The 27,195-nt window shown below is 47.8% G+C and overlaps 2 protein-coding genes across 4 annotated transcripts in view; both read right to left on the minus strand.

Annotated features, from left to right (window-relative positions):
• The window catches only part of ACTN1 (actinin alpha 1), a 98,783-nt gene extending 98,371 nt beyond the window's left edge, over window positions 1-412 (minus strand). For 2 of the 3 annotated variants that reach the window (XM_081229438.1, XM_081229440.1), the window contains exon 1: window positions 1-412. In XM_081229438.1, coding sequence (XP_081085564.1) covers window positions 1-105 — 105 coding nt within the window. In that variant the 5' untranslated portion in view covers window positions 106-412. The other variant, XM_081229439.1, reaches the window with a different exon arrangement.
• LOC308614099 (gamma-taxilin-like) lies at window positions 121-26,877 on the minus strand (the record flags this gene model as incomplete). Its single annotated transcript, XM_081228294.1, has 4 exons — window positions 26,056-26,877; window positions 665-793; window positions 230-416; window positions 121-176 (listed from the first exon to the last, which is right to left on the minus strand). Exons 1-4 carry the CDS (start codon window positions 26,800-26,802, stop codon window positions 121-123), a joined length of 1,119 nt encoding a protein of 372 aa, XP_081084420.1. The 5' UTR covers window positions 26,803-26,877.
• Between the last annotated feature and the right edge of the window lie 318 nt (window positions 26,878-27,195).

A 27,195-nucleotide genomic window follows, 5' to 3' on the forward strand; every position in this document is an offset into this window, starting at 1 on the left:
CTTTCTCTGCTGCTTCTCCCAGGCTGGGTCCAGGAGCAGGTCTCGATCCCAGTCCTCCTCGGGCTGCATGTAGTCATTGGTTTGCTGGGAATCATAATGGTCCATGATGGTGAGCGCGTGCTAGGGGCTGGATTTCTTCCTCCACCTTCTCTCCCGGCGGCGGCTGCTGCGGCTTGCTGCCCCGGCGTGGGGAGGGAGTCAGGGATGGGCTGAGCTGGGCTGGGCTGGCGGGGCCGGGCTAGCTCCCCTGCGCCCGGTTCCGCCGCGGCGCTGCTCGCGAAGGCGGCTGCTAGTGGGGGGGGCGGGGGGGGCGGCGGCGGCGGCGGCGGCGGCGGGTCGAGCTCGCTGAGTGCCTGCCTCAGGCGGCCGCTCAGACCTAATCTCCACGCACACTGAGCGAGGCGGACACACTGGCGCTGCGGGAGCAGAGGCGGGCGGGGGCGAGGGGAAGGGGCAGAGCCCTCCCGAGGTTCTCCATTGGCCAGACCGAGTTGCCCAAACTTCCCCCCATCGCCTCTCATTGGGAATTCCTGGCATCCGTCAGCCGGGCCGCGGCGCATATAGGTGGACTGGGCGGCCCCCTCCGGGCGCGCACGCCCCCGCCCACTCCCCGGGTTCCCACTCCCCCGCGGCTCATGTGACACCAGCTTAAGCTGAACGGGACCGAAGCCGGGGGACGCCTCCCCGAGCTCGGGGACCGAGCGGGCGCGCGCTCGGGAGCCCCAGGAGCCGCCGGGGGATTGGACACGCTCCCCGCCGACACGAAGGCCCCGAACTCCGGCGCGCCGGCGTCCTGCGCTCCCGCGCGCGCTCCAAACCCCAGAGTGCCAGGAGCTGGAGGACAGACGCTAGGAAACCCGAAAAGCATTCCATTTTCTCTTTCCCAGGGTCCGGAGAGGTCGGCCCCCAAGGAAGGGGGGCGGGAAGTGCCGGAATGGAAAGGAATTTCCTGGGAATTTCCTGATTCTGCCGCCCCGCCCCGCCCTGCGCGACCCCGCAGACCCCTGCCCTCCCGGAGCCAGGTTTCTTGCCAGCCAACTGCGCTCAGAGGCCACACAGCTTTCCCGCCTCGCCGCGGGGTCCTTTGCCGCCCGCCCTTGGGCTCAGGGGCTATGTCGCTCAGCTTCCCGGGATCCCCTGCGAGTCCCCGCGGGCTGGCAGGGCTCGAGCTACCCTCATATACACCTGGGCAGCATCCCGATAATTCCGAGTGATCTACCTACGCCACGTCCCTCCAACACACACCCCTGACCGATGGAGAAACTGAGGTTCAAAGAGCTGAGCTTAAAAAGGGTTTATCAGGTTCTCAGGACTCCACAGGCCAACCCTGTAATCGTGTGCCTGACAAACAAAGCCATATTGTTATTGGAGAAGGAAGGAGGGCAAGATTGACGAAACACCTTTAACATCTTGGTGCCTGCCTGGGCTTCCTTCCTCAGGCCTAGTAAGAGGGAGGTCTACCCAGTGGGCTCCAGCAGTGACAGGCACCAAGAAGAGGCAGGCCTCACACCCTGGTGGGCACCTCTGAGGGGTCCTGGACTGAGGAACAGTAGCAAGAAGGCCTCCAATAGCTTATGCACAGAGCAGTGCTTCATCTATATTTGTTCCCCTGAGGGATGACTGGGTCTACTGCAGAAACGCAAGTGTGTCAGTCCAGAGGTGAGTGAAGAAGTTAGAAAGGGCCGTGAATTAGGATACCTGAAAGGCCACAGATGGAAAAGGTGAAGAAACTGCCTGTGACTCCCAGGAGAGCCAGCTGATGCTGTTGTAAGCAGATATGGGTGGTGCTGTCGCTGCCTGCATCATTAGTCAATCTCGCACGTTTATGCCAAGTGTCACTGGTCACCACTGTGCCTGCCACAAGTCCCTGGCTGAGGAAGCAGTGCTTCAGAACCACGGAGACAGCAGATTTGTGGACTGTTTTATATCCACTTCTAAACTATGGCTCTAAACCTGACATAGAGGGTAATGATGGCGCCGTATCCATTCATTCACTCAAATATTTGCTGAGTACCGTCCGTGTGTCAGGGGATGTGCTGGATGTTATGTATCTAGAGATGAAAAAGACACACTCCCTGCCCCCATGCAGCCCTGCAGAGACAGACACAGAAACAAAAATATACTGCAAGGAGATAGATAGTTCCCCGGCCAGGGGGTACAGAGTGGGGCACGGAGGACAAGCTTTGAGCCCAGCATAGGAAAGGAGGCTCCAGGTGTCACCTTTTGGAGGAGGTGAAATTCAAGTGAGCCTTAAGGAACAAGAGTCAGCCAGACAAAGAAGAGTGTGGGAGGTTATTCCAGGCAGAAGTAACAGTGTGAGCTAATACACGGGGGCAGGAAACCATGGTATAAAAGGCATGCCTAGCATTTCAGCATGGCTAGACTAGAAACTCAAGGCAAGGAGGCGCAAGAGGTGGGGCTGGAGAGGTGGGCAGCAGCCAGAACATGAAGGCCTCCTGTGCCTTGTGAAGTGTGGCCCTGAGGGGAACAAGGCTGGCTGGAAGCTGTGACAACCAGTTGCAAAGAAATTGCAATAATCCAAATAGGAATGGTGTCTTAGCCCATTTGGGCTGCTATAACAGAATACTGTAGATCACATGGTTTAAACAAGAACATTTATCTCTCCCAGTTTTGGAGGCTGGAGAAAGTCCATGATCAGATTTGGTGTCTGGGGAGAGCATGCTTCCTGGTTTAAAACCAGCCATCTTCTCACTGTGCCTCACATGGTGGAAGGGGCAGGGAGCTCCCTATGGTCTCTTTTATAAGGGCACTAATCCCACTCATGAGGGGTCCGCCCTCATGACCAAATCATCCTCCTCATACCATAATATTGGGGGTTAGGATTTCAACACATGAATTTGGTTGGGAGGGACATAAACACTGAGTATTTCGCGAATGGAGAAGAGTGGGTAGACAAGAAATACTTGATAAAACTGAGAGGCCTAGGATCTTGGATGTGAGCAGGAGAGAGTGAAGCAGGAGAGAGAGAGGAGTCTTTGCTGCTCTCAACAAATGTTTTTGTTTGTTTGGTTGGTTTTTTCTTTGTTTGTTTTTGTTATGTTTTGTTTGGCCACGCAGCTTGCAGGATCTTAGTTCCCCGACCAGGGATTGAACCTGCACCGTCAGCAGTGAAAACGCAGAGTCCTAACCCCTGGACTGCCAGGGAATTCCCTCAACAAATGTTTGATATGGGACAGACCATGCACTTTACCTATATTATTTAAGCTCCACCTGTGATGTGAGAATGTCTCCATCTTACAGAGAAAACCGACTAATGCTCAGAGAGGTAGCTACCTAGTCCAAAGTTATATGTGACTCCTAAAACCATGCCTTTAACCCAGTGGTTCTCAACCCTGGGATAGTTGCGTGCGCGCGCGCACACACACACACACACACACACACGATATTTGGCAATGTCTGGAGACTTTTTTTTTTTTTTTTTTGCGGTACGCGGGCCTCTCACTCTTGTGGCCTCTCCCGTGGCCGAGCACAGGCTCCGGATGCGCAGGCTCAGCGGCCATGGCTCACGGGCTCAGCCGCTCCGGGGCATGTGGGATCCTCCCGGACCGGGGCACAAACCCGTGTCCCCTGCATCGGCAGGCGGACTCTCAACCACTGCGCCACCAGGGAAGCCCTGGAGACATTTTTGGTTGTCATAATTGGTGGGTTACTATTAGCATCCAGTGGATAAAGGCCAGGGATACTGCTAAACATCCCATTGTACAGGACAGTCTCCCTACAACAAAGAATGATCCAGCCCAAAATATCAGCCATACCTAGGTTAAGAACCAGTGTTTTAGCCATAGATTTCTAGTTTAGAGGATCTGGTGAATGGTGGAAGTACAATCAATTGAGATAAAGAGGTTTGGGAACAGAATCATGGATTGAGTTTGAACCCACTGAACTGGAAGTGCTCTGAGAATGTCCAGAGTCAGCTGTCCAGCAAGCAGGTGATGGCACAGCCCTGACCTGAGGGGAAACAGTGTCTGAAAGTCATCTGACTACGGATAGTATGGACACCATGAGAGCTCTTCTTCTGCTGAGAAGAGCGCCCAGCAGAACCCAGAGAATCAGGACTTAGAAAGGAAGTGTAAAGAACAAGGACCCCTGGAAAGAGAGGAAGTGGTCGGCAGGAGCGCAGGACAACATGGTGTCATAAAAATCCAGAGTGAAGCTTCAAAGTGAGGGGCATCAGCAACATCGGATATGGCAGAGAAGCCGGGAAAGTAAGGCCTGAAAAGTTGTTTTAGACTCATACAGTAGGCACACTTTGGTTTTTGGATTTTTCACTCAGTTTAATGTCTGTGAGATTTGTTTATGTTGTGGTTTGTATCAGTAGTTGATTTTTTCTTTGTTTTTCGTTTTCTTTTTCCCTCCTGTGTAGTATTCCATTGTATAAGCATGTGCTAAGTAATTTATCTACTCTCCTGGCAATGCATTTGCATTGTTTCCAATTTGAAACTATGAATAGAGCTGCTATGAACAGTTTTATATTTTTATGTGTGTTTTTGATGAACATATGCATTAATTTCTCTTGGGTATATATATACCTAGGAAGGGAGTTGTTGCATCATAGAGTAGATATATGTTTCATTTTAGTGGCTATTGCCAGTTTTTCAAACTGGCTGTAACAATTTACTCTCCAAGCAGCAGGATGTGAGAATTTCAGTTGCTCCACATTCTCCCACCACTTGGTGTTATCAAAAAGAAAAAAAAAATTTTTTTTTAATTTTAGCCATGAAGATGGGTGAGTAGTGGTCTCTTCTTATGGGTTTAATCTGTTCATATGATTATTGACCATTTGAATCATAACTGTCATTCCTACTGCCATTGATAATAGCAATTGATTTTTTTAGCTGCTTAAGATAGATGATGACATGCATATTTTATTAATTTCCCCAAATTTAATTCACTCATTCATTCATTCAACAAATATTTATCAAGCAACTGCTCTATGCACAGCACTGGGCTGGAGAGTAAAGATACAAGAGCAAACAAGAAAGACGTGGTCCTGTCTCTCTTAAGATAGGTAATAGATGCGTAGTAAATATTCCATGAATGATTGTCTGGGGAGGCTGTTTGGCCCCTGATGGGAGCCGTTTTGGTTTCCATTGGAGCAGGTCCATTATGACTTTTCAATAAAAGAAGGTTAAGAAAAACAGCTCCCCCCCCCAAAAAAAAATCCCCAGGGTCACATGGGCAGCCCAAGTAAGATAAGATCATAAAGGAAAATGAGAGGGTTCATCTGGGGAACCACCCTGACTCCTTTCTTCCCCGAGGCTCAGCCTTTCTGGCCCCTTTTCCATCCATCCTTTGGATTTCTCTGGATGCGATGACAAAGGAACCAAGACTGTGGGCAGAGGTCTTGCCATTCTACAGGCCAATGGGTGTGACTCGAGACTGAAGGTGTCTGCTCAAGTCAGTGGCCGGGAAGCGAATACTCAGGTCCTTTCCACCAGCTGGGGCTTTCTCTGGAGCTGCTCAAGGAATGGAGCTCCCGGCTCTACAGCACCAGGCTCTGGGACGCTAGCCCAGTCCATTACCAGCACTGCAGGCAGCCCCAATCCAGCTGGTGATGAATCACCCAGAAAGCCAGAAGTGCTTTGCTGCTGAAAGAACCTACCTCTGGAATAGATGACCCAACTTCCCTTAGAAAGAGGGAGGAACTATGATGTCTGTGAGTTCTGGGAGTACTTACCAAGCACCTGCTTTGTGCCAGGCAGAATACTAGGAGACTCAAAGAAGAGCCCTGGTCCTCCCAAACCTCCAGGTCTAGCTGGGACCAAACCATGGGCTTCCTCCCCTAGAATTCATCCATCCAATGTATAGTTACTGACGGCACAGTCTGAGGGTAAAAATGAACTGGATTGACATATGCAGGGACATAAACAATGCAGAGTGCCACAGCCACTCCAATGCTCCTCAGGCCCTTCTTCTTACCCCGCCATGAGTAACTGACCACACAAGGCCCTGTGGGGAAACACAGACATGTAGGATCTGCAAGATTCTGGAAACTAAAAGCCCAGAGATCTGGGGGTTTCCTTCTGACCTCTGACCTCTGAACCTCTGACCTTACAGCCTAAGGCTCCTTATGGGCTCTTCCTAAGAGCTAAGAACATGGCTGTATTTGTAGAAGGCTAGAACAAGAGGGGAAATCACTATGGTTTCTTGGGTTTCTAGCTCAGAAGGTCAGAGGCCTCCATTTTTTCCAGTCCCAGTAGCAATCTAATTCATTAACTTGCTTTCCCCTGAGCTCCCACAGGACACCATTTGTAACTGAGATAGCATTTTTTGCTTTATTGTAGTCCTTTGCCCACATTTCATCTCCCACTGTTCCTATGCAGTCTTACCCCTCTACTGGCCCCCACATAGCCTCCTACAGGGCCTAACACACAAAAGGTGCTCCAATTCAATCTTTGCTGAAAGAAAAATGGCCTGAGTCAAATGCCATCTCTGTGCCTCCTTTTCCCCCATCAACCTGTGGGAGGCTCTGGGAAGCCAGTCCTCTGCCATAGTCCATGTAAGCATTTCACCAGTCCCCTGACCTCCCAAGAAACCAGTGCTGGAGAAAGTGACTAGGCCGTCATCCTCCTGCACCCCAGCCGGCAGCTCTCAGACCTCAGGCCTAAGTCCTCAGCCAGTGGTACCAGTTCCTGCCCCTCCCACCACAGGCCCATCAGGGGAGGAAAGAAGACAATCAACAGTGTCCCTCTTGCAGAATCTTTACTAAAAGACTGGCCTGGAGCAGGCAGAAAACTTTCTTTGGTTCTCATGCTCTGCCCAGCTCTCAGGTCTTAGACCTCAGGTGATGGAACATCTGGCCTGTCTGGTACCCTCTTTTCCATCTTTTCTGCATATATCTCTCCCCCAAAGTCCAGGGGTCAATCCAAGCAGAAGCCTCAGAAATCTCCCCCTCAGATAGCCACCCTGAGGTCAGCTCTGTGAGCAGGAGATAGTCGTGCCTGGTGACTGCCCAACCTGAGCCCTCCAAGGAGAGGGGGGAGCTCTCCCCCAGCTATCTCTAGTTCCCAGCAAATACTGGAGCAAAACACCCAAATCACAGCTGGGAAATTCCTGGTGAGTAGTATACCCCAACCTCCACCCCCTTGGGAGGTGGCAAGGGAGTGAGTTCCATGGGTGTCTGATCAACCCCAGCTTCCCCCTCTTAGCAACTGGGTCCCACTGGTCTTCCACAGAAGCTCAACCCTAGAGACCTTCTAAGGTCACTCCATGGAAATAAAGGGATAGCTTTTTGGGAGCAGGTGTCCTTAACTGGGCACAGGAGGGGGTGAGGGTATCAGAAGACATGAGCTCCTCAGTTTATTCACCTGCAAATTGAGAGAGCTGGACTCACCGCCTGGTCTTTAAGCTCTGAGCTCTGTTCTAAGAATATCCTCCTTAGGCTCCTCCTTCACATGTCCAACGACAAGAGGGTTTGAGTCTTTGGAAACAGTGTTTCTCAACCTGGAGTACTCAATTCCTTTATAAAGGATACAAATTTTCACAAAGTTACTTAATTTTTGTTTTAATGTTCCTTAAATGTGCACAAACATAAAACTAGGCACAAGCTCTTTTCTTTTTGGCCACATCACACCGCATGTAGAACTTCCCCAACCAGGGATGGAACTTGTGCCCCTGCAGTGGAAGCGCAGAGTCTTAACCACTGGACCACCAGGGAAGTCCTAGGCACAAACCTCGTAAGGTTGACGATTGAGATAAAATCAAAACAAGCTTACAAATTGTATTTAACAGAAACTATAAAACCAGTAAGACTCAAACAAGCCATATTAATTTAAATGTGACTGTTGCTATTTGCTGAAATTAAACTACAACTCCCAGCATGATGTAAGTTCTGACTGTGGTAGAGCAGGTGCTTCTTTCGCATTCAGGATACCTGTATCACCACGTGCCAGGCGATGACTCAATTCTCCTATTACTTTCTCTATTTGAACCACCACATCAGGGCATCATTTAACCTTCATCTGGTAGGAACACACTGTCATGCACTGAGTTCTCCTCTGCTGTTTTCTCATTAGCACTCCACAATTAAAGTTTTTAAAATTCTTTTTAATCTTTTGCCAACAGGAGCCTTCTCTCAGGTTTCAATGTCCTTACCTCTAACAGAAGGAGAATCACCTTCATCCCACCTACTTCCCAGGATGGCTGTGAAAAATCATTCATTTATCCAACCATTACGTATTGAGTACCTACTCTGGGCCAGATACAGTTCTAGACACAGAGGGTATAGCAGAGACCAGAACAGACAAAAATCCCTGCCCTGTGGAATCACATTCCAATGGGAGAGACCGAGAGTAAGATAAATGAGGAAAATAATATGATAGTATTCAGGAAAAAACTAAGCAAGGAAGGGGAATAGAGGGTGTGGGTTTTCCAACAATACCACGCAATTCTTCACCACCAGCTGGGTGTCCTACACATAATTTAACTCAGTTCTGACACCATCTACCTGGAGACAGTGTCAGATCTCACAGGTCAAGGCTCAGTCCTGTGGGACTTCAAATGCCAGTCGACAGTCAGGGTTGCCACCTGTGCTTCTGACCCACCAGCTATAGAGTCTGAGGTTCTCACGTCCGCCTCCCTGGGTTTGATTACTTTGCTAGAGTGGCTCAGAGAACTCAGAGAAACATTTTACTTACTAGATTACCAGTTTATTATAAAAGGACATAATTCAGGAAGAACCAGATGGAAGAGGTGCATAGGGCAAGGTGTGGAGTTTTGTTTTTGGTTTTGGTTTTTTGGCTGTGCTGTGTGGCATGTGGGATCTTAGTTTCCTGACCAGGGATTGAACGCGCACTCCCTGTATTGGAAGGCAGATTCTTAACCACTGGACCACCAGGCAAGTCCCGGGGTGGAGTTTTTATGTCCTCTCTGGGCACACCATCTCCCCAAATCACCGTGTGTTCACCAACCCAGAAACTCTCTGGAAACACCCTCCAACCCCAACCCTGTCCTTGTTGGGTTTTTATGGAGGCTTCATTACATAATCATGATTGATTAAATCATTGGCCACTGGTGATTGATTCAACCTCCAATTGCTCTCATTTCCCTGGAGGTCTCAGGAGTGGGGCTGAAAGTTCCAACTCTCCAATAACACAGTCGGTTCCCCTGGCAACCAGCCCCCATCCTTAGGTGCTTTCCAAAAGTCAGCTCATTAACATAAACTCTGATGTGGTTGAAAGGGGTTTGTCATGAATTTCAAGACATCTTTTCTTTTTTTTTTTTTTTTTTTTTTTTTGTGGTACGCGGGCCTCTCACTGTGGCCTCTCCTGTTGCGGAGCGCAGGCTCCGGACGCACAGGCTCAGGGGCCATGGCTCACAGGCCCAGCCGCTCCGCGGCATGTGGGATCTTCCCGGACAGGGGCACGAACCCGTGTCCCCTGCATCGGCAGGCGGACTCTCAACCACTGCGCCACCAGGGAAGCCCTCAAGACATCTTTATTGCTCTTACCACTTAGGAAATTTTGAGGGTTTTAGGAGCTCTGTGCCAGAAACAGGACAAAGAGAAAATATATGTTTCTTATTATAAAGCACAATATCACAGAAGAGAAGTAAAGGGAGATTACTTTTTTAAATGGGGTATTTGGGGAAGGTTTCATTGAGTAGGGAACATTTAAGACCTAAGTGACATGAAGAAGGAAAAGCATTTGAGGAACAGCCGGGAGACTAGTGTGGAATCATGCATGTGAGACACATATGGAAAAGTACAGGGCAAATGTGGGTATAATAGATATTCATTGTTTCACTGTCCAGAAACCATTTCCTCTTCTGGCAAATGTACCTTGATTTTCCTCTAGGGAGGCACTTCCCCTACCCTGGTCCCTGCGCTGCAGGTAGAGTTGACCCCACCCCTAAACACCAGGGCTGGGCAATGATGGGCCTGGCCAATCAAGCACAACGATTGGTCTAGGACTGCGCACGAGACCCAATCAGAATCAAAGACACACAGTAAGACTCTTGCTGGCATGCCTGGGAGAGAGAGAGGCACACAGTCTCTTCCCCTGGAGATCCCAGCAGCAAGGATGATAGGAGCCTGGAGCTTTCAGGAGCTACCACATGGAATCTAAGGGAAAAAGCCAGGGCAGAGGAAGACAGTTCTAAGAGGGGAAGAAAAACTGAGTCCTGGTGACATCTTTTGAGTCCCTGCATGAAGCTGTACCACTTCTGGAATTCTCAGTTACGTGCGTCAATGTATTAATTTTTTAAAGTTGGTGTGTTATTCATTTTAATATTTGAGAATAAAACCAGAACACGTAGGTTACGGCAGATAAATTCAGTAAGATTCTCTTAAAGACTTTATACACTTTTACCCATGGAAAAATTACAGGGTTTTTGTTGCATCTATAGTCACATGTTTTCATTTATTTCTTAATATGTTTCCTTTTAAAGGATTTTTGTTCATCTGAATCTGGTGACATGTTCTGTTTCTCTCCTATCTTTTTTATTTTTAAAAATTTTTAAATTTATTTTATTTTATTTTTATTTGCTTAAGCTGGTATATCAGATTAGTTATTTATTGATGCATAATAAAGTACTGCAATACTTAGTGGATGAAAAGAGCAAACATTAATTATCTCACTATTTCTGTAGGTCAAGGTTTGGGAGTGGTGTAAGCTGAATGATCCTGGCTCAGTGTCTCTCACTGGATTTCAGTCTGGATGTTCGCAAGGACCCTGAAGTCCTGACTGGGCTTTCATGATGGTTTCACCCATGTGGCTGTTGGCAGGAGGCCTCATTTCCTGGTCATTGAGCTCTCTGTAGGCTGATTGAGTGTCCTTACAACATGGCAGCTGATTTCCTCCAGAATGTGTCATCCAAAAGAGCAAGTGAGGGGGGCCTTTTATGACCTCGACTCTGAAGTGCACATTGTCACTTCCACTTGTTCTATTTGTTAGAAGTGAGTTACTAAGTCCAGCCTACAATCAAAGGGAGGGAATAAGTCTCTACCTCTTGAAGGGATGAAGACCAAAGAATTTGTGGACATATTTTAAAACCACCGCACCTAGTTTGAGTTTGGTATTCTGTCACTTGCAACCAATAGACTTCTGATTGATAGATATTTAGGAGTTTAGTACTATTGTATTAGTGGTGTTATAATGTGGCTTGTGGTAAAACAAACAAACAAAAAACCAGTAGCCAAGAAAGTGGCAACAAACCTTATCTTATAAATGCCAATTTGATCCTGTCCTACCTAAGCTCAAAAACCTCCAATGGCCCTCATTGTCCAAAAGTCCAAAATTCTTCACATCAGGTGCAAAGCCCACCATGGCCTGGTCCCTGTGTCCTCACTCCCACTCTCCCACAAACTCTCTGCTTCAGAATCTCCAAGCTGCTTGCTCTCCTCTGAATAAGCCATATTTCCTTGTGTCCATGCCTTCGTCCATGCTGTTCAAACTTCTCCCTGTAGATCTCTGCTCACCTCTCAAACTCAACTCAAATGTCACCTCTCCCGTGAAGATTTCTCTGACTTCACCCTCAAAAATGATGATACTACTATATTGATGTCTATTTAGTGTCAGGTGCTTCATATTTGTTATGTCCAATTCTTAAATCCATAGCCCTGAATTTATGTGCTATTTCTGTTATTCCATTTTACAAATAAGAAGATTCAGGTTCCTCCAGAGAGGATGAGAAATGTGTTTATGGTCATCCAGCTGGTAAGTGGCAGGGCAAATATTGGTACACCTTAGATAGATAGTTAGGTAGTTATTCCTTCCTTTGCTCCTAAACCACCATGTTCATACAACCTGAGTATAGTTATAGGTGAATCTGGCTCCCCTGAGGACCATGAACTTGGGGGCCTGGACCCCCTGTCTCGTATAGTCGCCCTTCATAGAGCATTTCACCGCATGTGTTAGACACAGGGATTAATGTTGTCCATTTTCCAGATGAGGAAATCAAGCCTCAGAGGAATTAAATGGTCAAGGTCTGACTCTAGATTTCCTGCCTGCACGAGGTGTAGCAAGTACTTGGTGTGCACTCATTGGAAGGCACAACTGGGGTGAAGGAGCGAATGAGAACCGGGCGGCCCCCAGGAGCCCATCCCCCACCATCTCCAGCTGGGGGCTGGGGGGCTGCTGTTTACCTGCTTCTGGTTGAATGGGAGTTGGAGGGGTCGGGGGCCCACAGACAAGAAAAGTGGAAATAATCCAACTGGAAGCCAATGGTCGGCTTCTGGTACTGGCTCAGCTTCCATCCAACTGGATGACTTTGGGTGGGTCTTTCCACCCCTTGGGACCTCCTTTTCTAATGTCACATGAAGGGGAAGTGCTAAGATACCACCAAGTAATGCCAGGTGGGATTTGAGATGACCCCACACAGAAAGGGGCAGCCCAGACCCTTGTGGGGTCCAGCAGCTCCTCAGGAGGCCAGGGCCCAGGGCTCCTCTACAACTGGCACGCTGCTTGCTCTGGTGACCAAGGTGGGCCTCTGGCCTGGACTGAGTGAATGCCCACTCCCTGTGGGTCACCCCAGCTTCTCGGCACTCCACTCAGAGTACTCTATCTCATGTAAGAAGCTGAGATGAGCTTTCACCCCACGTGTCTTACCTTGAATGTGTTCAAGTTAAATTTTAGCTGCCATCCTTGCCTGGGACCCCAGAGGACACGAATTCCATCTGGAGTTTCTCACAGGCTTCACACCGCCTTGGCTAGCCAAACCGTGTTTGGATCAACGGCAACTTCATCAACTCATCTCCAACCCCAACCCTTACTAAATGCGTTAGCGCAACAAGAGCCCCAGGGTTGACATTTGTGGCATCCGTTGTTATGGCTGTTATACAGACACAAACAAGAGCCGGGGTAATAATTCGCAGTGAAGTGGTTCTTCAGCCAGAGGGCCGGAGGACTCTGGGAATCATGACCTCCTGGCCTGCCTGGCAGCCTCTCACTAGCCTTTTCTTCAAGTCCCTCTTCCAGGCTCTGCCTTCTGGGAAGCCCTCCTCCACATTCTCTCTAACTCTATTTTGGCTCCAGCTTAAGACCATGTTCCCAGGTTCCAGCCTGGAGAAGCCTCATAAGGGACACTGTCCAGGCCTCAAAGATCTTCCTGTCTCCCACTTGCTCCATCATACTGAGTAAGTCCCTTCACTGACCTGTTTCTCTAGATGCTCAGAAGGAAGAATTATTAACAGTGAATGTGTTGAAGTGTTTTCAAATACTTAGGATGGAAAAAGAACCTGGGTAAATATAATCTTAAACCTGGCATATGGCTCACTGTGGTTGTTGGTGCCCCCTGCTCCTGGCTGGCCCAAGGTAAAGTACAAGCTGTCCTTAGAGAATTATTTTGGTTACGTTCATATAAACTTAGCTGTTGGGCGTTGCTATTGGTGTCTTTCTTATTTTCTTTCCTTTCCTTTGTTCTTCCTCCTTTCCTTTCTTTCTACCATCTGAAAGTCAGAATACATTTGCCGTCTCACAAAAACTACCCAGTTGGGGCTTCCCTGGTGGCGCAGTGGTTGAGAGTCCGCCTGCCGATGCAGGGGATACGGATTCGTGCCCCGGTCCAGGAGGATCCCACATGCCGCGGAGCGGCTGGGCCCGTGAGCCATGGCCGCTGAGCCTGCGCGTCTAGAGCCTGTGCTCCGCAACGGGAGAGGCCACAAACCGCAAAAAAAAAAACCAAAAAAAAACTACCCAGCCTATGGCCAAGAAGAAGCTAACCTACCCCCTAGATCTCTCCAAAATATTTTGGGAACCACAGCAGGTCAAAATGTGTGAGCCAGTCAAACACCTTTCCTTGAATTATTTTGGAAATAGACCTGCAGGCGGAAGGAGATTATCTGGAGTAAGAAAGGAATGTGCAAGGTGGTAGGGAAAGAAATGGAGATTAGAGAGACAGGGTCTCCAGCAAATACAGCCTTCTCTACAAAACAATGGTGTGGCTTGACAACCAAAGGAATAATGTGGGTTCTGAGATATTTTCAAGTGCTTAAAAAAAGAAGTGACTGCAGAATCAGGGAAGGCCAGTGTGTATGTTTAACTCCCCCATAAATATCGATTTGTCCAGCTTCCTGTAATGAGGTGGATGGACCTAGAGTCTGTCATACAGAGTGAAGTAAGTCAGAAAGAGAAAGACAAATACCGTATGCTGACACATATATATGGAATTTAAGAAGAAAAAAAAATGTCATGAAGAACCTAGTGGTAAGACAGGTATAAAGACACAGACCTACTAGAGAATGGACTTGAGGATATGGGGAGGGGGAAGGGTAAGCTGTGACAAAGCGAGAGAGAGGCATGGACATATATACACTACCAAACGTAAGGTAGATAGCTAGTGGGAAGCGGCTGCACAGCACAGGGAGATCAGCTCGGTGCTTTGTGACCGACTAGAGGGGTGGGATAGGGAGGGAGGTAGACGCAAGAGGGAGGGGATATGGGAACAGATGTATACGTATGACTGATTCACTTTGTTATAAAGCAGAAACTAAAAAAAAAAAAAAAAAAAAAAAGAACCAGGGAAAGAATCACAGCTCTTAGATCGAGGTACATGCTGGCCCAGATGGGGAAGGGGGATGGAGATGGAGCTGCCACCTGGACAGGATGAGCTGCAGAAGAGACAGAGACATGGGGAGGAAGGAGGGAAGGAGGCGAGCAGAGCTGGAGTGCGCAAGATCCAGAGAGGGCGGGGCAGCGCACATCGGAGGGGGTGACGTTGGCCCTGACTCTGAAACATTTTCTCCATCTGCAAAATGGGGATATTGGCAATGTCTCTGAGGCAAGGTGATGATTAGTCGGGGTTCTCCAGAGAAACAGAACCAGTGGGCTGTCTATAAATAGAGAAAGAAGTTTGTTATAAGGAATTGGCTCACGTGATTAAGGAGGTGAGCGAGTCCCAAGATCTGAAGGCCAGCAGCTCAAGACCCAGGAAAGGCTGAGGTTTCAGTTTGAATCCAAGGGCAGAAAAAAAGCCAACATCCCAGTTTGAAGACCATCAGGCAGGCAGAATTCTCTCTTACTCAGAGGATGGTCAGGCTTTTTGTTCTATTTAGGCCTTTGACTGATTGGATGAGGCCCACTCACATTAAAGAGGGCAACCTGCTCCACTCCGTCTACTGATTTAAATGCTAATCTCGTCTAAAGACACCCTCACCGACACCTCCAGAATAATGTTTGACAAAATATCTGGGCACCTGTGGCTCAATCAAGTTGACCCATAAAATTATCCATCACGCAACGTTATGTTGAGGATGGACAAAATGAACTTGCATCTGTGGAATCAATATATTTGTATCCATGTGTATAGATGGTAGTCAATTGAGTTAATCACTACAGCTGTGCCTGTTTCTTGGCCTGAAATTCCCTCCTGTTGTTTTCTAGGTAAAGTATGCCCTGGAGGGCTTCCCTGGGAGCGCAGTGGTTGAGAATCCACCTGCCGATGCAGGGAACACGGGTTCGTGCCCCGGTCCGGGGAGATCCCACATGCCGCGGAGCGGCTGGGCCCGTGAGCCATGGCCGCTGAGCCTGCACGTCCGGAGCCTGTGCTCCACAACGGGAGAGGCCACAACAGTGAGAGGCCCATGTACCACACACACACACACACACACACACACACACACAAAATATATATATATATATATATATATATATATATATATATATGTCCTGGAGCTGAGGGAACGGGGTAGGGACAGCCATGGAAGGGAAAGGTAAGGGGACTAACAACCAGATAAATATTTCTGTTAGTGGCAGAAGGGTAATGGAGAGCCAGGACCACAGCATCTGGGGCTTAAGAAAAAGAGACATCTAGAGAAGCTTAAATATAGGGCTACAGGGAGAGGGACTGAGGCCAGGCCTTGGCGAGTCGGTGGACTCTCCCCTGGGGAGCCACAGTGGAGACAATCCCTGCCTTGGCTCCTTGAGGCCTGTTATTCCTATCAGTCTCAGTGCCAGGGCAGGAGGGCAACCCATCCTCATGTCCTCAGCTACAGGTTATATAAAACATGCACTTTTTTTTTTCTTTGGCCCACGCCACACAGCATGTGAGATCTTAGTTCCCCAGCCAGGGATCAAACCCATGCCCCTGAAGTGGAAACGCAGAGTCTTAACCACTGGACCACCAGGGAAGTCCCAAAACATCAGCATTATACGTACACAGTACCTATAAGGTTAGAAATTAAATTAGACGAGGGTTCAAAATCTTTGTTCTTATCAGAAACAAGACAGCAATAGAGGCGGCCTCACGCCACAAGCTTCCTCTGGCCCTCCGAATTCTGAAGGAGGTGGGCAGGGGTGCCTGTCTCAATGCCTGGGAGGTAAGATCTCCTGGAAAGTTGGATATCTTACTCCATTATAGTAGGGCTGATGTCATGGTTCCAGAAGTATGTACTTCTAACGATCTAAGTGCAAGTTGAGAGAATGTCCACAGACACGGGCCTCTCATAGTTCTGGGCCTGACTCCACATCCACAAGTCCATGCCCTCATGTGGGAGCCGAGCAGAGTAGCACTCAGGGCATCACCTGCGCCGAGCTCTCCAGCATTCCTTTTTTTTTTTTTTTTTTGCGGTACACGGGCCTCACTGCTGTAGCCTCTCCCATTGTGGAGCACAGGCTCCGGACGCGGGCAGGCTCAGCGGCCATGGCTCACAGGCCCAGCCGCTCCGCGGCATGTGGGATCTTCCCGGACCGGGGCACAAACCCGCGTCCCCTGCATCGGCAGGCGGACTCTCAACCACTGCGCCACCAGGGAAGCCCCCAGCATTCCTTTTGTCACAAGAAATCAACCATTATTATGGGTGATGGGCAACATTTCCACAACTGGGCAGATTTCAGAGACCATCATTCCCCTGCTGTCCCTGCTGGGACCCCACTGGGGACCCATTTGGGTCAAGTAGGGTGGGCATGTCCAGAGGAACCAAGGGGCAGGTGGACAGTGGCTTAACGCCCAGCTCTAGAATATGGTTCCTGTGCTATCCTGGGCTACTTACCCAGACTCTCCAGGTTTAATTTCTCCTCTCTTCTGAACACAGCAGTTCTCAACCCTGGTTAAAATCACTTGAGGAACTTCAAAAAGACAACCACACCTGGGCCCTAACCCAGGCTGATAAAATTAGACTCTCTGGGGGTAGAACCTGGGAACTGGTAAGTTAGAATCATTTCAGGTGATTCTAATGTGCATGTCCATTTGTTTTTATTTTGCAGTTTCTAATCTGCTGGGTTGGCATCCAGATAACTACGCTTGGGAGGATGGAGTGGAGTGTGGAGAGAGGTAGCGATGAGGCCGATTTTATGCGGCTGCAGGATTCGAACTGGAGTCACAGGAGCAGATTACAAGGAGGCAGATTTCGGTTCAGACTCAGAAGAAATTTCTGACCATTCCTGAAACAGCTCTTCCGGAATTGGCTTCAAAATGGCCAGCCTATGAACCACACAAGATGATCCGTTGTGTGTAAATTTATATTGAGCACGCCTAATTTTGCAGATAGATACATTAACTAGTTGAGTAGACTTTACTCCAAATAGCTTTTGGCTGTTTCCAAAATTCATATCCATTCCCAAGAGCAATCACAGTGTCACTTACTGCATGTTCCTTACCTCTCTGACAGTCCAGGGCTCCCTCCCTAAGACAGTTGTGAGGCTCAGCCACATGTCTCACTGTGGTAAGATTTCAGTGAAATAAGGAAGCAATGTGAAAGCTCCAGATTCCACTGATTGAACCTAAATGAAGGTGAATCCTCAGGCCATCAGTGAAGATCTGAAAAGACGGCATTTATTCCTAGTTCTGAAAGTAGTTTTAAGCCTGGAGGGGAGAGATCTGGGCCTGGGTCGGACTCCATCTTCCTCACCCAGTAGTGACGTGACTTGATCTCTCTGAACCTCAGTTTCCTCCTCCATTAATGGGACTGGGAGGGTCAAATGGGAAACACTCACACAGATCTTAGCACAGAGCCTAACGTTTGGCAAATGCTCCATATAGGCTGATACCTTGTTAACTATGATCACCCTTGAAGTGACTCCATAGCCTACCTAGGTGAAGGGGATAAGCCTTGTGTAGATGTGTAAGTCTGGAATGTGGCCCCACCTCTCTGTGGTCACAGCTCCTGGAGGTCCATTGACTTCCATTCAAGTCCTAGGCCTTTGGCTCAGGAGCTCTACTCTTGTAGAGCATGTCTGGGCGTGAGAACAGAAGCCAAGGCAAGTGTTTGTTTTGGAACAAAGAAAGGACAAGGATGGATTTCTGGAGGCGCTGGCCATTTCCGAGGAAGGAGTCATCTGTTTCTCATAAGATGGAGAGGTGGGGTGGAATCCATTTTCCTGAACTGTCTCGTACAGCTCCTGTGGGTCAGGAGAGGGGCTGAGGGAGGAATAGGCCCCTCCACAGCCAGGCCTAGACTTTGAAAATGGACTTGCATTTCTTTTCTGTCTTCCAAGGCTAGGCGAAAAGCGTTTCTGAGTTGTGTGCTCCCATCTTCTCCATAACTGGATGAGGGTGTGTGTGTGTGTGGGTGTGAGGAGAGACAGTGTGTGTGCAGGGGAAATGTTGCTGGGGAAGGTGTCTAGGTGAGCAATCCTGAGTCACTAGTTCTGGAAAATACCACCAGAGCCCTGACTTAAATTTCTAAGGGCTCTTTAACTTCTCTCCCTCACTGTGGGGTTCAAGAAACTGCTTTCCTGGACTTCCCTGGTAGCGCAGTGGTTAAGAATCCGCCTGCCAATGCAGGGGACCATGGGTTCGAGCCCTGGTCAGGAAAGATTCCCACATGCTGCGGAGCAACTAAGCCCGTACACCACAACTACTGAGCCTGCGCTCTAGAGCCCGCAAGCCACAACTACTGAGCCCACGTGCCACAACTATTGAGTTCACGTGCTGCAACTACTGAAGCCCGTGTGCCACAGCTACTGAAGCCTGCACGCCTAGAGCTCGTGCTCCGCAAGAGAAGCCACTGCAATGAGAAGCCCACGCACCGCAATGAAGAGTAGCCCCCGCTCAGCGCAACTAGAGAAAGCCCGTGTGCAGCAACGAAGACCCAACGCAACCAAAAATAAATAAATAAAATACGTAAGTTTAAAAAAGAAGAAAGAAAGAAACTGCTTTCCTGATGTAGCTCAAAGTGTCAGCCTGGCTGCACAAACCCCTGCACAGAACCACCCTCAAACACACCCAGCCATCATTAACAAGGGGAAGGTGATTTTCCACAGGGGTTTTGTTCCTCCCCATTCAACATTCAGGTTCATGTTTTGCTTTAGCACCACCAACATTTCATTAAACCTTACTCAAAAAAAAAAAAAAGGGCTTCCCTGGTGGCACAGTGGTAGAGAGTCTGCCTGCCGATGCAGGGGACACGGGTTCGTGCCCCGGTCTGGGAAGATCCCACATGCCGCGGAGTGGCTGGGCCCGTGAGCCATGGTCGCTGAGCCTGCGCGTCCGAGCCTGTGCTCCGCAAGGGGAGAGGCCACAACAGTGAGAGGCTCGCGTACCGCAAAAAAAAAAAAAAAAAAAAGGCACCCACAGCTCAGAATTTGTTTTGAATTAATTATTTTATTTTTATTATTTTGTTGTTGTTAAAGAGTCGAGGGATGGACCAGGTGAGGTTCAGAGGCCCTACTGCATGCTGATGTTCCCAAATGTTTCACGCCGCTTGGAGTGGAGGGGCAATGGTAGCTCCCTCCCAACTCCCAACCATTCAGCAGCCCCACCCCTGCCCCCTGCTGTGGATGGAAGCCGAAGGTGGCAATGGTGCAGGGAAAGTGGAGTTGTCACAGCTCGTTGTAAACAGATGTGAGGGGCTGTCAGTGCCACATCTCTCAACAAACCCAAATTATCACCCCAGGATTTCCACAGAAAGGACTGGGAAGTGTGGAGAGACGGAACTCATAATACCTGCGGCTTAATAAGGATGGCATGCCTGCTTCCATGAGGAACTACTGATCTCATAGCTATGCTCCAGAGGTCCATGGGAAGGTCTGGTTGGGTGGCCTTATGTGACTTTACCAAGAATGACCATCTTGCTAGGGGTGGGCAAGAATTAAACATTTAGTGAGTCCCTTCTATGAGCCAACATGGAGCTAAAAGCTTGACATATATTCTCTATTAAATCTTCACCACAGCCATGTGAAGTAGGGGAGGGGAAACTGAGACTCAGGTTGTGTGTCAGTCAGGATAGGCGAGGTTGTGCTGTAGTAACAAATAGTCCTAAGAATCGCAGTGGTTTTATACAATTAGTGTGTATTTGCCACTCACAGCAGCCTTCCATGCAGTGACTCCAAGACCCTGGCTGCTTTGATCTCTTGGCCCACCATGTAAACTGAAGGCCTCTGCCATAATTGCCATGGCAGGGGAAGAGAGAGACTGGAGAATCATGCATGAGTTTCTTCTTCAGCCTGGAAGTGAACTTCTGCTGTCATTTCAGTTGCCAGAACTAGTCCTATGGCCCCACCGCCTACAAGTGGGCTGAGTCTTCCATGTTCCAGGAAGGGGAGAAGCACAGGATATTGGTGAGCATAGGTGACGTTGAACACAGGGAGGTTTAATAACTAGCAGGTAGTGGTTGGCAGAACGAAGGTGTAAACTGAGTTCTGCCTAGAATCAAAGCTCGAGGTCTGTCCATGACACTTGGAGCCAGTGAGAGGACCCCTTCCCTCCAACCTCGGTCAGCAGGCCTTGTGTGAGCATCCTTGTGTGACCCGCTGGGCACAAAGGCAGTCATTAAATAGCAGCAATAGACCCTTGTATTTCTACAAAGCCTCCCCATTTTCAAGGCTTCTTAAAGTATGTTGCTTTACCAAATACCTAAAACACCATAATGAAACAGAAAGGGAAAATTCTGTAGCTCTGCTTCTTGACCTCCACATCTCAAGAAGCCAAAACCAGAAAGGTGAAGAGACCGGACACGCTCAGAGCTAGTTTTTGAAAAACCCAGACTAGAACCTAATTCTGATAAAACCCCATTTGAAACTCTTCCCAACCCATCCCACTCTCTGTAACTTTAGTATCGGGAAAGACCACCCTTTCCCCCAAAATTATCTCCTCTCTTCTAAAATGCCACCCTCAGGACACCATGCCTTCACTGGACCCTCCTCTGGGGGATGTCATCATTAATGCATGGAAAACAATTAATGTGTCACACTGTAAAGCCTTAGGTTTAAGAACATTTGAGACAGAATTTAGATAATGGACAGAACAGGGTAAATGAGAGAGTCCAGGAAGGCTGTACTGAGAAGCCACTGGGCTTGGTGAGATGTGGATAAAGGGAGAGTCCATTCCAGGTGGAAATTCCTTCCTAATTCTCTCTTTCCTCTGTTCTAGTCTATTGCATTTAAAATTTTACTAAGTGCGTTTCCACATACTATTTTATTTAATTTCCTGAAAAATTCTGTTAGGGAATTGAGAGCTTGGTCAGATCTTTCTTCTCATTGGACAAAAAACTGAAACCTACAGATGATAAAGTGATTTGTCTAACATCAGAGCAAACCAGAGCCTGAACCCAATTAAAGAGGCAAAAATGTTAAAGAGTAATAATTGTCAATTCTTGTGCATATGCGGTAAAACTGTCACATTTAGAGCTACCTGGGAGTGTATAAATTAATACATTTTATAAAAAATCAAGCTTTTAGTATGAAATATTTCATACATATAATGGATTTATATATGCATGTGTGATATTTAGAACAATAAAACTCTATATCTATCACCCTGCTTATTACCAGTGTTCTAAAACATTAGGTCACTTTAAATTATAAAAATGACGTATACTCTCGGCACAAAATTCAAATCATGCAGAAGATGGAAACTTTAAAGTCTCTTTTCTCATCCTGTAGACCTCTGAATCCCACTCCCCAGGATAACCACTGTTAACAATTGAACACAAGATCTTAATTAAGTTCACTTTGGAAACAATCCAGAGAGATATATATGTACACACATATATACATCAAGAGTCTAAAAATGTATATAACTTTTGGTCCCGTCACCCCATTGTGGGAATTTATCCCAGGAAAAGACCTCCTAGGATTCCCTCCTTTCCTAGAAATGGCCAAGCTCATTCCCACACAAGTCCTTCCCCTTGCTGTTTCCTCTGTCTGGAAGCCTGTTCCCCCAGATTTGCTCATGGCTGGAAGCCCACTCAAGTCTAAGCTCAGATGTCACCACCCCTGAGAGGTTGCCATGGTCACCTGTCTAGACTGGCTCCCTCTCCCCACAAAACCACCTGGCACAGAGTAGGAATGTACATCTGAGTTAAGAGGATAAATGTCCACTCATGAAACCACCATCTGGTCTACTTAGATAAGGGATATTATTTGACTCACCTTGGAACCCAGGCAGCTACTACTGCAAAGAAACAGTTCTTGCTGGCTTTCAAGACTCTAAGGACCTGGCAGTGTGGAAAGTCACCAGCCAGAGGCCATCCCGACTGTCCTTTCTTCCAGCAGAAAGGCTGCCTTTCAGACGAAGATACTGCAAGGTGGGTGCCTTCCCTCTCAACCTTTTTCATTCTTGGCTTCTAAAACAAACAAGAGGTAAAGAATATCGATGGGTGAGAGTCTCTATCAAAACAACACCTAGTCCTACTTAACTAAGCTGAATAATTTGAACACTCTCAAGTCAGACAATGGAAACATTGAGAGTTTCCACCAAAACAGAAACTTGGCCAAGTGGGAGGGGTATCCAGAAGCCTCCACAGCATTCTGAGTTGGCAGGGGAAGTCTTCTTGCTTAGCCTGGGGGTAGGGAGAAGGGGTGAGGAAGGGAAGCCTAGGTCCTAATCAGAGCTCCACAAACCCTCTCTAACTTTTTTTTTCCCTTATAGCAAAATAGAACATGTTTACAAAATAAATTACATGAGGAAAAAATCAAGACCTCACATAATCCTGCCATCCAGAGAGGCAATATTTTGTGGTGTGTCCCTGCAGTGTTTTTTTTTTCATAGCATAATTATGTTTAAAAAAATTAAAATGTGATTATACTATATACTTATTGCCTCATAAACTGCTTTTTTCACTTAATAATATATTGCGGACATTTTCGCTTGCCATTAAATACTACTCAACGCTGTCCATTTTTTTATAGCTGTTTAGTATCTCATTGTATGGCTGTATCATCTAACAAACACCCAGTCATTGGAGATTTAAGTTGTCCCCAGTTTTTATAAGCAGCTTGTCAATGGCTGTTTCTGAAATGCATTCATGATTATTTCCTTAGGACTAATTTCCAGAAGTGGAATTTCTGTGGTAAAGGGTATGTAAAATTCTAAGTGTTTTTTTAACGCAACTGTTGTGGACAGCACATTTATATGTTTGAAGAGCATTCATAGACATGGTTGACTACCTTATTCTTGGTCTCTTTACCTATATTTTTACTGAGTGTAGTGACACAGAGCTAGGAACAGTACATTCAGATGGGAACTTCTGCCTTCAAAGAAGCTTGTAATTTTTTTTAAATTTATTTAATTTATTTAATTTTTTGGCTGCGCTGGGTCTTCGTTGCTGCATGCGGGCTTTTCTCTAGTTGTGGCGAGCAGGGGCTACTCTTCGTTGTGGTGCGCAGGCTTCTCTCTGTGGTGACTTCTCTTGTTGCGGAGCACTGGCTGTAGGCGCACAGGCTTCAGTAGTTGTAGCACGCAGGCTCAGTAGTTGTGGCTCACAGGCTCTAGAGCTCAGGCTCAATAGTTGTGGTGCACAGGGCCTTAGTTGCTCCACGGCATGTAAGGTCTTCCCGGACCAGGGCTCGAACCCATGACCCCTGCATTGGCAGGCGGATTCTTAACCACTGTGCCACTGGGGAAGTTCAGAAGCTTGTATTTTAAACAAAACCTTTTGATTTTTGATCTGGACAAACATAAAGCAAATCAATCAAACAGAAAAAAAATGATCTATTAATTGATCAAATAAGTTAAAGACAAAACTAATGGGAGACCCTGATCTTCTTTGTTTTCTATCATTAAATAATTACTTAACTAATTATTTAATGTGTTAAGTTTGCCATATGTGCATTTATGTTTCACATTTGCCTTTTATGGCACGCGCTGATGACTGGCTGCCTAGCAGCCTTTCCCATCTCCTCCATATTCTGCTTCCTATTATGGACAATGAAAAGCCAGAAATTCACTTTCCCAGATGCAGGTGAGGGTGGCAAGTCTTTCCCCAGTTAGAACCAAGGGGACATTTCTTGCAGGGATCTGGGAATTTTTTTCCCTGTTTGACAAAAGGAGAGAGTTCACAAAACAAGCTCTTATCACCTTGGCCCCTCACCCCATTCCCAGGCTTTGAACCTTGTCATATCAGTACATGATTCCAGGAGCTGTGGTAACCGTCTTATAATCATGAGGCAATAAGCATCAGCATTAAAAAAAAAAACCCTCTGATAATTGTTAGTCCTCAATTACATCAGGGGAACTGCCGAATCTACCCTGGATTCTAGCTCCCAAAGTAAATATCTTTATGGCTTAAGTTAGTGGTTCTCAATGTTAGTGGTTAGGTGAACCCATTCGAATCACTTGGGAATTTTGTTAAAGTAAGACCGATGCAATAGGTCTGAGACTCTGTATTTTTATCGAGGTCCCAGTTGATGCTGATGCTGCTGGTTCAGGGACCACACTTTGAGTAGCAAGCATCACTGTTTTATTGGCCTGAGGCATCTTAACTGGTACACCCTTTTTCTGGATGCAAAGGTCACCCTCATTATTTCACAGGTGTGGCTCTGGGAACCATGAAACAGCAGGAAGGATTCTTTCCTAGGGAGGGTCCATTAGCCCTTCTGAATCATCAGCGCCTAGTCAGAACTGGGGCATGCCTAAATTAATGCATTATCCAGTGGTAAAGTCCTGGGTCCTGAAGCTGTAGACTGTCTGCAGATGTGCTGTCCTGCACTTGCTGCCCCAGCCAGACCAGCTTTTCTGACCAGATCCACCCTGACAGGTAGCCTTAGGCCAAAGGGGCTGTAACTAGAGCTCATCCTTTCTTTGGGGACCTTTCTCTACCAGCCTCCATCTTGGCTCTGCTCTTTAGGTGACATCTTTCTCTTTGGTTGCTGAAAGTCAGGTTGCCAAAAACAGTAATGGTGAAATTTCAGGCCACAGAGAAAGAACACTGGCAGAATCCCTCCATCTCCTTCAGGGATGTCTACACATTTACGCGTCCTTCCCTCTTTCCTTCAGTCTCAGGGGAGACATGCCGGCGTCCTGCCTAACACAGCAGTCCCCAGTCTGTCACATCTGCTGCTCTGAAACCTCTCAGCAAGGTCATCAGTGACCATCTGGGTCCTCCTTCTTCTCCCAATGGGCTAGTCCGTTTCTCTGCTCCCTTGTACAGCAAATCCCTCAGGTAGATCGGTCTGCCCTTGTATCTCCATCTCCTTCTGTCCCATTCACTCTTTTTTTTTTTTTAATCAGCTATTTTAATCTATCTCTATAAGGGATACAACACACATAAGAGAACATTTTACTAACTTAAAAGGCAGGGGATGTGTCCTTTAAAGAACCTAACCCTTTGTTCCTGCCCATTTGACCGCTAAAAGGGAGGAACTTTAAAAAAGCACATGATTGCCTATTTGCATTTAATCTAGACACCACGCCCAGACTTCCCAACTAGCTTGTAGAACTCTTAGTTGGAGGCCAGTGACCAAGATGAGGTGCCACAGACCCTTCCAGTAAACTTTTTACTTCAATCGGGTGTATAAGGGTGTAGAAATAGGTTCGTTTTTTCTCCCAAATACTATAAAACCTCCACTAAAAAGAAATATCTGAAACACAGGCATAACGGAATGATAGTGTAGACCATACAGATTATCACAGACGTCTAAAATACAGTATATTTTGGGGCCAAGTACTTACTCACTTTAGTCTAGACAAGGGGAAAGTCTACGCTAAAATTACAACCTTCCAGCATCACACGGAGGACGAGTAGTGTTTAACACTGTCTCCAAGAAACTGCCTCACGCACCCAAATCCGCTGACTTCTGGGCCATGAGTATGGTCCCCACGAATCCTGTGAGGGAAGGCCAGACTTGCACCACGCATACACCGAGGTTCTAAAGCGCCCTGGGGGAAGAGTCTCAGTGAATGCTCTTGGCTCGCAGGGAGGGGACACCCCAGTTGGCCTACCTCCTCCCTCAGTGCGTACTGCTCGATGAGCTTCTTCAGCTTTTCGCCCAGCTCCACGTTCTCCTGGCGGAACTTGGCGTTGTGTATGTCGTGTTGCTCCAGCTGTGCCTGGATTTCATTCGAAGTGATTTGGAAGTGCGCGGTGGCCTCTTTCCGTCTTTCTTCCTCCTCTCGTGCCTGCTGCATATTTTCTTCCTTTAACGTCGTCTTGTGACGCTGAAGTTCCCTGCAAAGAGACTCGAGTTTGCTTCTTGCCAAGATAGCCTTGCTGTGTTCACTCTGCAAATGAACGTTCTCTTTCACGATCTGGGCTTGCTTCTTCTGCAGCATCTTCATTTGCTTCTGAATGTTCCTGCTCTCCTCCAGAAGATCGGCATATTTCTTACAGAGAGCTGCCAGCTTTTCTTCTGGAGTTGAAAGGGTGTTTAGGGCTTGCATCAATAATAAGACTTCTTTTCCTAAGGTTTTGTCTTTGTTCCTGTCGCACTCTGAATCTTGCTGACCATCAGGGGGATCTGTTAGAGCCTCTCGCCCAGGAATTTCCTCCCTTGACTCTCGTGTGCAGTACTCTGGGCTCACCAAACTCCTGCCCTTCGTGATAAAGTCACTGTGTGCATCCTCTTCCAAGGAATGCTTGTTACTTGTGCCACCACAGTGTGAGCCTTGATGCTGAAGAATATCACTGGACTGAGAGTTATGCAACATATCCGTTTTCACCCCTAGCCCGCACATTCCAGCTTCTTCCATTGTGCCAATCACAAACTTCTGCCGCGGGCTGCGTCGCCGTCCGGCCCGTCCAGCCTCAACTGCCTCCTCGGCGCCGCCGCCCCTTCCCCGCGAAGCCTCCTCTACCTGTGTCGCCACGAGGTGACGGCAGCAGCCAAACAAGCAGCCCGACCCCATTCACTCTTGTACTCACTCTTGTCAAGGTTGCCTATGACCTCCAACTTGCAAGTCTCAGCGTTTTAGGTTGGTCCCTATCTTACCAGCTGATCGAAGCTTTTGGCACAGTTAAGCCCTCCCTCTTTCCTGCCTGTCTGAGCTCACTCCCATCAGCACACCCCACTCACATGGTTTCACTCTTACCCTCACTTGCTCCTCTTTCTCAGTCTCCTGGGTTGGTTCAGCCTCCCCTTCCTG

Source organism: Mesoplodon bidens (genome assembly GCF_964165515.1).
Source record: "Mesoplodon bidens genome assembly, chromosome: 3".
Classification (NCBI taxonomy): Eukaryota; Metazoa; Chordata; class Mammalia; order Artiodactyla; family Ziphiidae; genus Mesoplodon; species Mesoplodon bidens.